The following is a 12995-nucleotide window of genomic DNA, read 5'->3' on the forward strand; positions in this document are numbered from 1 at the left end:
CCCTCTCTTTCTCTCTCTCCCTCGTTTTACAGAGTCCCGCTCTCTACGTTTAGCTGCCATTGTGCGGAGACGCCACTTCCGAAGCATCAAATTTAATTCCTCCGATACCGTTTGGTTTCCTTCATTTTTAAGTCACTGATAAATCTCAGGGAAGCCGTTCAGACGATAGGTATGACACCCTCCAGGGGCATCGGGGGATAGGCCTGGTACTGGTGGATGGTATGGGGGGGTGATTATTTCAGGGGGGTACTCCAATTTTCAGTTTAAAAACTATTTTTCATCTTGAAATTTTATTTGGGGTGGAATATATCGGTTGTATAGTTTTACATGTTGTAAAGTTGATGAGGGTCGATCGGGGGAGGTGACTCCTGGGGGTTAATACTTTTGTTATTGTTTATGGGGGGTATTCGAGTTTGGGGATATTTATGGGGGTTTAGGAGGGAAATGTGAAATGTGTTGTTGGAGCACGCGAGGTTAGGACGGTTGTAACAGTATGACCTGAGTTACCGCTAGTTTTTGATAGAAGTAGGGGGAAGGTTGGAATTATTTAATGATTATGAGGTTATTTTGATCGAAGGATCTGGACTTCACTTTTTTTTTTTTTTTCAAAATATTCTGAAGGATTTTGAGGTGATTTTTATGATTTGTTTTGTGTCATTCGTTTGTGACGAACGGAACCATTGGACTTGATTAATTCTGTGATGATTAATGGGTGGACGTTGGTGGGTGATAAGAATTTATAGATGAGTGTTCATTTTTCTTTTTATTTGCAGGAGACACGTAGAATGGAAGCCATGGACTTGGACGGAGATGCTGTTGTTGATCTCAGTGTTAGGTGAGATTTTATTTTGTTATTATTTTTTATAGATTTTTCACGGTTTGTGTGAATGGTGATTAGCGTTGGAGTTAAGAGCTATCGTTCGACAGGTGTTTAAATAAAACAACAAGTTTTACTTATCGCCATGTGGCACATTTTTTTTTTCTTCACGTGTTGAACGTTAAGCTGCGGGGAATAAGGATGTGGGAGTTTCTCATAGGCTTGATTTATTTATTATTTACTTAGATTTCTGCTGTTTGGATTTTTTTATTTCTTCATTACTCAGCTGTTTTTTTAGAATATTTAATTATTTTGTTTTTGTCGGTATTTGAGTGAGAAAATGTCAAGTATTCAAATACGTGAAATGAATTTATTCTTTTAGTTATTGTAGTTAATATTGTATAGAATTAATTTTTCGTTTTAATTATAGAATGATAATTATTAGGTTGAAGTTAAAAAAATAGTAATCCCCTGAAATTAAATTTTGTTGACAGTGTAAGAAGGGATTCTCCATCGGTACCATCGAATCCTCCAGTGGATGGTGGTGTTCCTCTGGACCTTGGGGTACACTATCAGCCCTCAACAGCGGAGAACAATATTCCTGAGCTGAGGAATATACAAAACTCATCACGAGGCATTTTAGCACCTAATAAATCATCCGGGGACGACAGAAGACCCAGGCGAAACCTCAGGCCAAGAACAGAAAGAAGTTATGCTGAGAGCCCTGATGAACCCAGACTCAATGGTTATGTGAATGGAAATACGTCGGACAGTGACGAGAGTGAGATGCCACCCCTTCTACCAATCAAGGAATTGTCGTCCGATGAATTGGCAGAACGGGAAAGAACCCTGAGAAAGCTCAGAGAGGAACTCAGGTCGGAGGAGATGAAATTAGTTTTGTTGAAGAAACTCCGACAGTCACAACAGCTCAAGGAAAATATTGCCGCTGTACCTAAAACAGTTAATAAGTTACCACCCCCTGTTACAGTACAGCCAGCACCGCACAGGTATTTATCAATTGATTTCTTGGAGTGAAATTCAATTTGTTAAATAATTAATTTGAGTAATTTGAATCATTTGAGTGGATGGATAAGACAAGTCTAAATTAATAATCATCCTCTTGCAAATCTCTCTCCAGAGACAAAATGGAGATCCTCTCCATTATTGGATAATTTTTTTTATTTAATTTTTTACGAGCTTTTATCGCAAAATTCTGTAGATGGCTATAGGATGTAATGATTTATCATTTATCCTGTGAATTACGTTGAAGAATAAAAGTAGAATTGTATTTTTGATATAAAATTTCTTGTTCTAAGGAAAATCTTGGCATTTCAGGATAAATGTAATGATTCTAGAAATTGTTGAGAGATTGTGATAGATTGAATTGTTGGATTAATTTATTATCTACAAGCTCAAATTATATTTCGATGAAGCTTAATAGACTATATAATTATTACCTCTGGAATTCGAAGCCGTGTTATTGTTTTCGTGAGATTTGATTCTTCAATTTGATTGAATAACTTTTCCGATGAAATGGAGATTAGAATGCACGGTTTATTGAGCTCATTCCGTTTTCAATGGCAAAATAAATTACACCTTGAGAGTTATAACACCTCTGGGAAATATGTCCAAAACATTAACCGCGTTACATCTTTCATATTCTTTCGCAATTTACATTTATTTCATAAACATCAGCATTATGATGTAATTTAATATCCTCTCGCCATCAACAAGTAAAGTGCATTGATTTTCCGCTTTTATAATTGCGAAAGAGATAATTATTAATTAACAACCATTGAATTTCGAGGAAAACCTGTAATTATTTTGTTAATTAGGAAAATTATCATAATATTTCAAAAGACGTCACATCTTAGTAAATTTCTACTTTCGAAAAACCAATTGAATAATAATTATTATATAATTGATTATTATTAGTTAATAATTTTACTCCATTTATGGTTAATTGGATTTTCCCTGTAAATGAAATTTAATCTGATTAAGTGATAACTGGATATTATTGGTTCTCTCCAATCGTCTGAAATATTCATATCAGAATGTCTAATGCGGATGGTTTCTCCTCGAAAGTTGGAGCACCTGAATAATGAATAATTGAATAAAAATAAATTTTTCAGTCACAGAACCACAAAGGCTCCACCACCTCTGCTTCGAGGTCAACCAGCACCGAGTAGAAGTAGTAGTCTTCATGCACCACCACCGGGAATGCTTCTACCTCCAAATGTTGGTAGAAGTCCAACGTCGAGTACAGGAATGCCACCAAACATGGTGATACCCCAGCCACCACATCCAAGAACTAGACCACCGAGTCAGGCTAATGTACCGACTTATCATGCACCTGCTGACAGAACAGAACGTACCACCAAGGATCCAACACCTGTACCTGCACATCAGGTTGGTCTTCCAGAATTTAAAACAACGGTTTTCGATTTTTTTGTACATTGTCTATTTGCTGATGAGTATGCTTCCGAATGGATTGAAATTAATGGAGGCATCATTTCCATATTCAACCAAAAGTACATTCTTATTATTCTTTGAATTATTAATTTGATTTAAAAGGTTTTTCCAAGTTATACGACGCATTATTTGCTAATGATTTGGAATAATTGAAGAATCTTTCGATTTCTCATTGGAATTCTCTCGACGGTTCTTCCTAGAAAAAAATCTACAATCTATAGATCTTCATTATTTTTGACGTTATCTTTCATTAGAATACCAAAATTAGTTATTCGGATCAAATTTTTTTATTTAAAAAATCGGGAATTTCGGATTTGCGGAATAAAAAATTTGTGTCCATTCGGAAACAGATGGAAAATGGAAAACGAAGAGAGCAGATAAATGTGTTTGAATGTCATTAAAACTTGATTCATCATATTTTTCTGTGTGTAATTGGAAAGCAGCTTGTTGGACCACCAGAGCCAAAAGTAACTGCTTCAATAAACACGCCTGTCATACCAGAACAGGTACATTCCACCGGAATACTTGATGTCTGATTAATAGAATTTCTCCAAAATACTTGGTGAAGTTGATCTCTTGCAGCTGATAAAATCATCAAAAAATAATGATTCACATCTCCAATCCGCTGAGGCAACTCCTAAAAAATCAATGCCTGAATTTTTCTGTATGAACGATAAGATATTCTTAACAGCTGCAAGAAAATTCAAATGAATTTTGAACATGAATTCGTCAACAGTCTAGACGATTATGACGTGTTAATGTGTCCTTTCGATTGAATCGCGTACAGATTTCATGATATCCTTTCTGGCAAAGTTGATGTGAAAAGTCAATCGATGGGTGAATCGGTAATAAATTCTTTTTCAAATGCAGGAGAGACAGAGGGAGGACAGTCAGTCACCGGCGCAACGTCAAGCAGCAGCGAAATTAGCTTTGAGAAAACAGCTGGAGAAAACTCTTCTGCAGATACCACCACCAAAGCCACCACCACCTGAAATGCACTTTGTACCAAATCCATCCAACACTGAGTTCATTTATCTCGTGGGCCTTGAACACGTGGTGGATTTCATCACAAAAGAGCCAGCGATACCACCACCACCTGAGCCATTCGAGTGTACACAGTGTAAGACTGATTTTACACCAGTTTGGAAATGGGAGAAACCGGCGACTAGTGGTAAAAAGGATGGACCACGTGGACAACACGCCACTTTCTTACGACCACCAGCTGGGAGAGATCCACGAGTCATTTGTGAACATTGTGTCACTACGAATGTTAAAAAAGCACTGAAGGCCGAACATACGAATCGGTAATTGCCATTTTATTATTTTATTTTATAAAATTAGTACAGCACAATAACTCACCGGAATATCTAGAAGATTATCTCGGATTTTTCGAGTTTTTCAATGATTATATTATTGGTGTAAAACTCACAGGATGAAATTTTGAATCGACAGGTTAAAAACGGCATTCGTAAAAGCACTACAACAGGAGCACGAGATGGAGCAGAAGCTGGCGCAAGCAGCGAGTCCAAGTCCAGATCCACCGCCGAAGCCAGTGCCAAAATCAGTGACACCAACGAGAAGAGTAGCAACACCACCAGCACCTCCACCCTCAGTCCAGCAAGCCCCACCACCAGCTCCAACCCCGCCCTCGCAAAAAATGCAAGAGCATCCACTGGTTAAACTGGCAGAGGGTGGTAAATTCACTCCTCATCATGCAGCAGCAGCAGCAGCTCTCCAGCAACAGCTTCTCCGAGAGCTAGCGAAAAATCCAGTGCCAGGACTACCACCACATCAACCCCTACCAGCTCACATGATGCCACCGTTCAATCCTCTTCTCTATCCTTATCAACTTGCGATGGCGCAGGCCGCTGGCGGCAAGGGGCTCGTCGAACTTCAGCGACAAGCTGCTGATCTTCAACGCCAGTATCTTCTCGACATGATACCCTCTCAGGCATCGCAAGGACAAACGAGCCAAGCACCACCCCGCGCCCATCCGCACAATTGGAAAACGTAACCGAGTGCATAAAACAACATCTCAATTAATGGAAAATTCCCAAATTAATGTGACAAAATGCATGGAAGCATTTTAAAATTGCATAAAAGCAATTTGAAAATTCACCGGAGCATTTTAATGCTCAGTGGTGTTTTTTTCTTTCTTCTTTTTTTACTCCATCGGGCCCGAAAGGTCAGGGCAATCCCAAGGGAAAACATTGGAAAAATTAATCGTCGGAACACCAAAGATTTTCTTCGATTGACAAATGTGATTGGTGAAGGAAATTCAGTTTTTCCAACAATTGTGCATGTGATCAATGTTTTATTAAGGTGAATTAAGGACTGATTGACCTTTGTAGGAACCCTTGCACAGACTTTTGACTGTTATACCAATTGATTCTCCCACTGGATGAAATTTCAGTGGTCGAGATGAGTGAATATGTTTTTTTTTTCCATAACGAATAAGGAAAAAAAAAGATGATCTTTTTAAAGCACTTTGTGGCGATCTTGCAGCCAGGTTTTGTCTAACTGGCAGCAGTACCTGTATTTTGTGTATATCTCTTTATTTTTTTCCCCCTTTTCGAACTGTGAGTATTTACTAAGGTAATATCCCTCAAGCGTCCGCGTCGTTGTTTTGAGGTGAGACGTTCTTTTTTTTTTTTTGAGTCTTTTTGCGTCTCCTAAATGATGAATGTTTGGACGGTGTGTGGCGTGAATGGGTTCCGGAGCGTGAATGGAAGCGTGATAAGGCCAAGTCATTTGTTTCTTTTTCTTTCGTGATTTCTACCTTTTTTTCTTTTTTAAATTTCCGAATTTTGGGTCTGATTGATTCATTGGGCGTGGAGTGGTGGAACGTAAGGAGTCAATTACTCAAGTGATGAGTGGTTTGAGGAGAAAACGTGTGAGAGAAAATTTTAGGGAAATGTTTAGCACCTGAAAAATGACGATTTTGCATGATCACTCGGTGATTAACAATCTGTTGATGTTTGAATGAACAGAAAAATGGAAATAATTGTCAAATTTTTTTATAAAAAACCGTTAAGACACCCTTTTTATCATTATTATTCGTCAGTTCACCACTTCACCCCGTAATTAATTCTAGGCCAAGGTCATGAACTTTCACAGTTAATAAACTGTTTGAATGAATCAATCATTTCGCTGATTTATGAAAATGCAAAACAGATTTTTTTGGATTTCTTGTAATTTACAAATTATTCCAATTTAATTTTTATCATTTATATTTGCATTCTCCAAGGAGAATAAATTTGTTATCACCATAATTATCAATCTCTCAAAAATATTAATGAAAAAATGAACAAAAATTCGATCGCTGACAAACTCAAATTGTGAGAAGATAAAAACAACAATCGTCCTACGTCACTAAAACAAATAGTTATAATAGATCTATAATCTCGATAAAATTCGTATAGAATTACATTAAATAAACTAAAAACATAGGCATAATATCAATCTCTCTTTATACGCCGCAATAGATAAATTGAGCTCGAGAAAATATGAACTGAACGTTGTCAACGTGTTTTACGTCATTTTAACTCTTCTGAAGTCACATAATCTCAGTGAGAAACTGAAAGAAAATCTCAATTATAGAATAGGAGAGAAATGAGGAGTGAATTGCACGGCAGAAAATGTTTTTTTTTTTTTTCATTTTTTTTTCCAAGTCACAATCAATCCTGTTATCATCACAAATGGAGATAAAATTGAATGAAAAAGAAAAAAAAAACGCCTTTTGATACATTTTTTTTTCGGTCAATTTTTAGATGAAAAAAAAAAAATATTCGGCAGATCCTGAGTTCGACGTAATTCCAAGTTGAAACTCCATTGATTCACTCCAACTGTGAATTCAAAGACACAAATGAATATATATTTTTTTTACCTTGTCCTCTGGATCTGCATTGGTGCTAAGGGGCGTAGAGGAAAAATAATTTTTAAAGACTCGAACTGAATAATTTAAATAATCCAATCAATCAATCAATGGTAAAGAAATATTTAGCGATAATCCTAGGGGATTCAAACACCTGGGAATATGGGAATATGTTTTCACGTGATCACGAGTGACTAAAAATTCACATTTTTGGCTGATTAAAAATTGAAAATAAAGAAAGGAATAGTAATAATAAAAGAAAGAGACAGACAGACAAAGAGAGAGAGAGAGAGAGAGAGAGACTTTAAAAAATTAGAGGAAATGAATTAAAATTCATTGCTCCGAAATTCGTTCTTGGAATCTTTAACACCGTCACTGATTGAATGAAATTTATGAAAAAATACCCTCCTTTGCTCACATCCCCCCCTACCCCTACCCCCTCCCCAACCCCCCCTCTCCATCATTCTGAATCGCTAGGATTTAGCAGATAAATAACTGTGAATGTTATAAAACAAGAAAAAAAATTAAAGTTAAAAAACAAAAGTAAAGAAATAAAGCTTGTCAATGATTGTACTCGATTATTATTGATTTATTCTCATCATTATACTCAGTTTATTCGATTTTATTTATTAAAAATGCCAGAACGATATCGATATTTTTTTTTTTAATTTAAAAAATAATTATTACGCAGACCGACTGGTGTAAAAATATTTTTAGCGCCTAAAAAATGCAGTCATACCCGCAGATAAAAATATTTGAGAGCAGGTGAATGAATTATTTTTACAGAAAACATTCTGGAAATAATTTTATAATTATTTGAAGTTTTTTATGCAATTATTACTGAATAAATTCGCGCGCTTCCTGGGAATAAATATAATTATGACAGTACGAATGTTTAATGGATAAAATGTCGTTAGAGCGAGTGAAATTTCCAGGTTGTCAACCAGTCCCACCGGATCGTCAATCTTATATGGTAATTGTAATTACGTAACGAGCGATAAAAATCGGTAAAACCTGTGCTTGCGACAGAATTTCACGTGAAACTCCTCGCAGAATTGTTGTTCCCAATTATTCTTTGTTTAATTAAATTATAAACTCAAGCTTTTGATGGACGCTCTATCGTTGTTGATATTGTCGTGACATCGCTGGAGTTTATCAGACATTTTTTAAAATATTTCGAGCAGAATGGAATTAATGTTGGATGATCGCAATTCCGACAGGCAGCCGCTAGATGTGAACAGCATTTTGAGCTTTCACGACAGCAAGACGCCCACATATCTGGTCCAGCAATTGCACAGCTATAGCAGTAACAATCCCCTAAAAAAACATTAAAAAAACTCTTGAAATCATTTTGCAATGACTCAGACTGTTTTCAAATGCAATTACTAAATCGATTACCAAATCACATGACACGTTTGAATAAAAATCCAAAATAGTCGGGAGCTAATTAAATAATAACTAATTATATTAGTAATTATTGAGATAAAAAGAAATTAATGAAAAATTAGAGGAAGTGAAAGGGTTGAAGAGAGATCTGTCGTCTGTAAATAATATTTTGGTATTTTCTATTCGAAAGGCGAAAAAGAAAATGTCAATTTATTATTTTGAGATTATGGCGTAATTAATGCTATTTTCAATTCAATTACGATTGCAGGACGATTGGATAACTGGAGTGATTGGATAACCGGTGAATAAAGAACGAAAAATTTCGTAATTCCCGTTAGTGAATTCCATCAGTGTCAAGTGGAATTCTTTTCCCTCCGTCGATTTATTTTTACTTATTTCAAATACGAGCATTTATAGTCACAATAAATGATTATCATGGGAGTGGCTCAATTGTCAAGGACAGAGTATTGTATATATCCGGAAAATCCACGGTTTTTCATAATTACCGGAAGTCACTACTAGAATTTGTATTTTTATGCAATTTTACCTAATTAATCACCTGTTGAAGGTAAAAAATCATCATTCTTATTTTATTTTCAGTTTTTTAAACTTTCATTTCAATTCGGTGATGAGTAATTGCAGGAGAAAGCGTGAGAGATTGACGGAAAAAATTGTTCTGCGAAAACAATAAGATTTAAAAAAAAAGTAAAATGGAAAAATTTGGTTTTTTGGTTGTTGTTTGATTGGAAATATTGTTAAAATGTTTAATTACCACTTGGACATTCAACAGATCGTCTGGCCTCAGCTCTTCTGCAGTCCAAACCTTCTTCACCTTTTGGACAAGCAGTTATCCCCTCGTCAATTGAATTTTCACCCAAAATTTCATCAACTCTGCTGAACGCCCCAGGTCGGGCGAATAATTTCACCAATTTCTCCAGAGTACTTTCCCCACTGTCCTCCATTATCCTGCTATTTTCCGAATAACAGGTAAACACATTAAGGATGAGTAGACAAAACACGAGTATCAAACCGTGAAGATGCATTTCCGGTTTACCAATGTTTCCCGATTGAGTACGTTATTGCTACTGACGGTGATTTGTCACTCTTTATAGTTTTGGAGGGGGAATTTATTCAATCGAATGTCCCGCTCGAGATTTTCCAACAGGTGCACCAATTGCCAATTCAATTGGTAAAACTGAGTGCAAAATTGAGGAAAATATTTGAAAATATTCTCTCAGAAAAATATATTAAAAAAGTAATCCTATTTGTTTACAACAAAAAATTGTTGCTCTTATCGACTTTCATTTACAACAATCGAAATATTTAAAATATTTATTTTTTTTTATATATAATATTTTATTATAATACTAAATATTAAATTTCGAGAAGTCCAAATTTTTATTTCGATTTTTTAAGTTGTATAATTACTCTTGTAATTTATTCTACGATTTTAATCAATTTTTTTCTGTTCAATTGTTCGTACTTTGAAATATTCCCGCCAGTAGTGATCCCCCACTCCAGCTAGTGATGTCTAGTGATGTGTTTCTCCAATGGCGGCGGGAAATTACAGCTCATCGGCCATTTCTTTTCCGGATTCCAAGGTGAGTACTTCTCAGAACGATTCGGTTAATTAAAAAAGTTAATCTGTAGAATATTAATTAAATATTAATGATTATATTTCGATTATAATCAATTGCTTGTAATAAAGGATAGAATGGGAATGGAATAGATTCCAGAGGAAATGGAATCCTCTGAGGAAAATGTGGGCCACGTGGCGAAGCTTCTCACATCAGAAGAATTTGAGAAAATGAAGGCTCAGGATTCGAGACTAGTTTCTGAACGTTGCGCAATTTTGCTGGAGAAAGAAGCAAAAAAACACTGGGATCTGTTTTACAAAAGGAATACCACGAATTTCTTCAAGGATCGACACTGGACCACTCGGGAATTCCAAGAATTGTTGGACGTTGGAAGTATCGATAATGGATGCCTCATTGAAGTTGGATGTGGCGTCGGAAATTTGATTTATCCTTTACTAGAAGATGGGCTGAGGTTTAAAAAAATTTATGCCTGTGACCTGTCCCCCAGAGCTGTGAATTTCATCAAGGTATATTTAATTTCTTGAATTTTACGTAATTTCAAGGTTACTTCAATGGTATAACTATTTTTTTTTTGTAAAATTTGTGGATTAAACTTTTTCAGAATTCCCATTATTCACGGGAATTTCTGAATTGCAATTTCTAATTTCAGAATATTCTAGAGAAAGATAAAAAATCAATATGAAATTAATTAAATAATTTTGCTGATAGAGTTGAAGGTTGAAATGATGTTGAACTGTTTTCTATTTACTTTTTCAGGAGCATAAACTTTTTGATCCGAAAATCATGACAGCTTTTCAGGCAGATGTTACAACGGATGATTGTTTTTCTGATATACATGACAGTATTGACGTAGCCACTCTAATTTTCGTTTTATCTGCAATTCATCCCCAAAAATTTCAAAGGTAATGACTTTGGATTCATTATTTTTTCACATTTACATTGTCTTTTTATTTTTATCGTACCAATGATCAATGAAATTTCAGTGTAGCCAAGAATCTTTTTAAAATCATCAAAAGCGGAGGAACAGTTTTATTCCGAGATTACGGACTCTACGACATGGCACAGCTGAGATTCAAACCCGGTCACAAAATTGCAGATAATTTCTACATGAGACAAGACGGCACAAGGTAATGATTTCCCAACGAAATTGTCCATAATATTGACTTATAATTAATGCTGACATCTGTTTTCCAGGAGCTACTACTTTTCGACTTCAGAAGTTGAAAAAATATTCACAACCTCTGGATTTTATGTGGTAAATTGTACATATGTTCAAAGACGAACCACAAATGTGAAGGAGGGGATTGATTTACCCAGAATATTCGTTCAAGCTACATTCAAAAAGCCTTGAACCTCCATGAAGACAAGTACGTATTCATTTAGAGAACTTCAAAGTAATTAATACTTAAGTTTAATTAAAATTGTATACAGTCTTTTTTTTGTAATTTACTCATGATGATTTCATAGTTCAGCTGAGAATCTTTGATGTTATGCTGTAGCAATGTCTTTCGCTCCTATCTGATTTATTTATGAATTTGTATATATTTATTATGCGATCATCAACAAAATATTTGATAATGTAATTTGTTGTTACAGAATGGAGGGAATTCTCATGATTGAAAACTGCAAATGTATTGAATACAAAATTGGATTTTTGTATTAAAAATAATACATGCGTAAAAAAGGTATTCATATATATTAATATTTCAAATTTTTAATAAACATTAACGTCTTTTTTTTATATTTTTAAATGATGATTTCATAGTTCAACTGATAAACATTGATGTACACACATAGCAATGTCTTTCGCTCCTATCTGACAAATTAAAACTCATTATTGCTCTCATTAATTCAAGTTATGAAAAATTTCATGATGTATTCAAATTATTTCCAGGACCATCCGCCAATCGATGAATTATATCAAGGGCTTTAAGAGAAGGAAAAAGGAATTGAAGGTATGAATCATTACATTTAATCATAATTTATCGAAGTCATTGTAATCCATCGAACAATTTTTTTTGATTACACACTCAATTCAAAAGATATTAATTCTCGTAATTTAAGTAATTCAATAATTCAAATGTTCGATGTGATTTGCATTAATTTATTATATTTTGTCATTATGCAATGATGTATTCATTAATATTGAATCTATATGTGTAAAATCTTATGTTTCGTCACTACCACTGAGTTTGAATCTCTAATTAAAATAATTATCTCTCCAAATTATCACGAATTCATTGATAAATAAATAATTTCCAGACGCTGATGGGTAATCCGGACACGCTACGCATACTGGGTGAATAATGGTAATGAATTACGTTATAAATGTTTTTAAATTTTTCTCAATTCAAATATAAATGATGAAAGATACGTCTGAATCTATCATGATTATTCAATTATTAGCTCTAACTGATTCACTAAATTATTCATAATTATTTTGTAGATGTAATTGGGCAGATTAACAATTAGAAAAAAATTTTCTCTTCCAGATGAAGATATTCCGGTCCATGGGATGCAGGTGATGAGTCATTAAAACTTCCTCGATTCAAATATTTGTAATTCTTCGTTCATAGATACCTGGACAAATAAATAAGTAACGAAATTCGAATATTTTAATTCGAATTTAATTAATTATGATTACGCAAAACAATAGAATCAGAATTTCAAAAACAATCCGATTGTTTCCGCCATTTTGTGGTCTGCCTTTCTGAGAATCCAAATGGCGGAAAAAATCTGACAAATCTTTAATTATTGAGACCTTGCTATAATGTCCTCTATTCTTAAAAAATCCAAAAGAATTTTGGTAAAACCGCCATTTAATAATTCATGTTTCAATTTTCAATTC

The 12995-nt window shown here is 34.6% G+C and overlaps 3 protein-coding genes across 5 annotated transcripts in view; 2 read left to right on the top strand and 1 right to left on the bottom strand.

The window, feature by feature from the left end:
* Window positions 1–6532, top strand: part of LOC105273043 (transcriptional repressor p66-alpha) — an 8967-nt gene extending 2435 nt beyond the window's left edge. The window contains exons 1-7 of one of the 3 annotated variants that reach the window (XM_011315285.1): window positions 62–169; window positions 774–835; window positions 1312–1824; window positions 2950–3226; window positions 3733–3795; window positions 4160–4593; window positions 4742–6532. In XM_011315285.1, the coding sequence (XP_011313587.1) occupies window positions 786–835; window positions 1312–1824; window positions 2950–3226; window positions 3733–3795; window positions 4160–4593; window positions 4742–5303 (1899 nt within the window). In that variant the 5' untranslated portion in view covers window positions 62–169; window positions 774–785 and the 3' untranslated portion in view covers window positions 5304–6532. Of the gene's footprint in view, window positions 1–61; window positions 170–773; window positions 836–1311; window positions 1825–2949; window positions 3227–3732; window positions 3796–4159; window positions 4594–4741 lie in introns of those variants that run through there. The other 2 variants (XM_011315279.1, XM_011315289.1) reach the window with 2 other exon arrangements.
* A 398-nt stretch (window positions 6533–6930) lies between these two features.
* Window positions 6931–9634, bottom strand: LOC105273060 (uncharacterized). The gene is made up of 2 exons (XM_011315298.1): window positions 9322–9634; window positions 6931–8480 (listed from the first exon to the last, which is right to left on the bottom strand). Exons 1-2 carry the CDS (start codon window positions 9590–9592, stop codon window positions 8260–8262), a joined length of 492 nt encoding a protein of 163 aa, XP_011313600.1. The 5' UTR covers window positions 9593–9634; the 3' UTR covers window positions 6931–8259.
* Window positions 9635–10085: 451 nt separating this feature from the next.
* On the top strand, window positions 10086–12766 carry LOC105273068 (methyltransferase-like protein 6). Its single transcript, XM_011315306.1, has 9 exons — window positions 10086–10150; window positions 10258–10653; window positions 10904–11049; window positions 11131–11274; window positions 11342–11514; window positions 11744–11832; window positions 12042–12102; window positions 12410–12456; window positions 12640–12766. Exons 2-5 carry the CDS (start codon window positions 10291–10293, stop codon window positions 11496–11498), a joined length of 810 nt encoding a protein of 269 aa, XP_011313608.1. The 5' UTR covers window positions 10086–10150; window positions 10258–10290; the 3' UTR covers window positions 11499–11514; window positions 11744–11832; window positions 12042–12102; window positions 12410–12456; window positions 12640–12766.
* The last annotated feature ends 229 nt before the right edge of the window (window positions 12767–12995 follow it).

The sequence above is a fragment of the Fopius arisanus genome, unplaced genomic scaffold, assembly GCF_000806365.1.
Source record: "Fopius arisanus strain USDA-PBARC FA_bdor unplaced genomic scaffold, ASM80636v1 scaffold00004, whole genome shotgun sequence".
In the NCBI taxonomy this organism is placed as follows: Eukaryota; Metazoa; Arthropoda; class Insecta; order Hymenoptera; family Braconidae; genus Fopius; species Fopius arisanus.

What these genes read in the sequence shown, in the direction of transcription:
- LOC105273060 (XM_011315298.1), bottom strand. Translation starts at nt 9,592, where the DNA reads ATGCATCTTCACGGTTTGATACTCGTGTTTTGTCTACTCATCCTTAAT. An exon ending in ATCTGTTGAATGTCCAAGTG is followed by an intron (nt 8,481 to 9,321) that starts GTAATTAAACAT and finishes ATGTTTTTTTAG; the next exon opens with GGGATTGTTACTGCTATAGC.
- LOC105273068 (XM_011315306.1), top strand. Translation starts at nt 10,291, where the DNA reads ATGGAATCCTCTGAGGAAAATGTGGGCCACGTGGCGAAGCTTCTCACA. An exon ending in GAGCTGTGAATTTCATCAAG is followed by an intron (nt 10,654 to 10,903) that starts GTATATTTAATT and finishes TTACTTTTTCAG; the next exon opens with GAGCATAAACTTTTTGATCC. An exon ending in ATGAGACAAGACGGCACAAG is followed by an intron (nt 11,275 to 11,341) that starts GTAATGATTTCC and finishes TCTGTTTTCCAG; the next exon opens with GAGCTACTACTTTTCGACTT.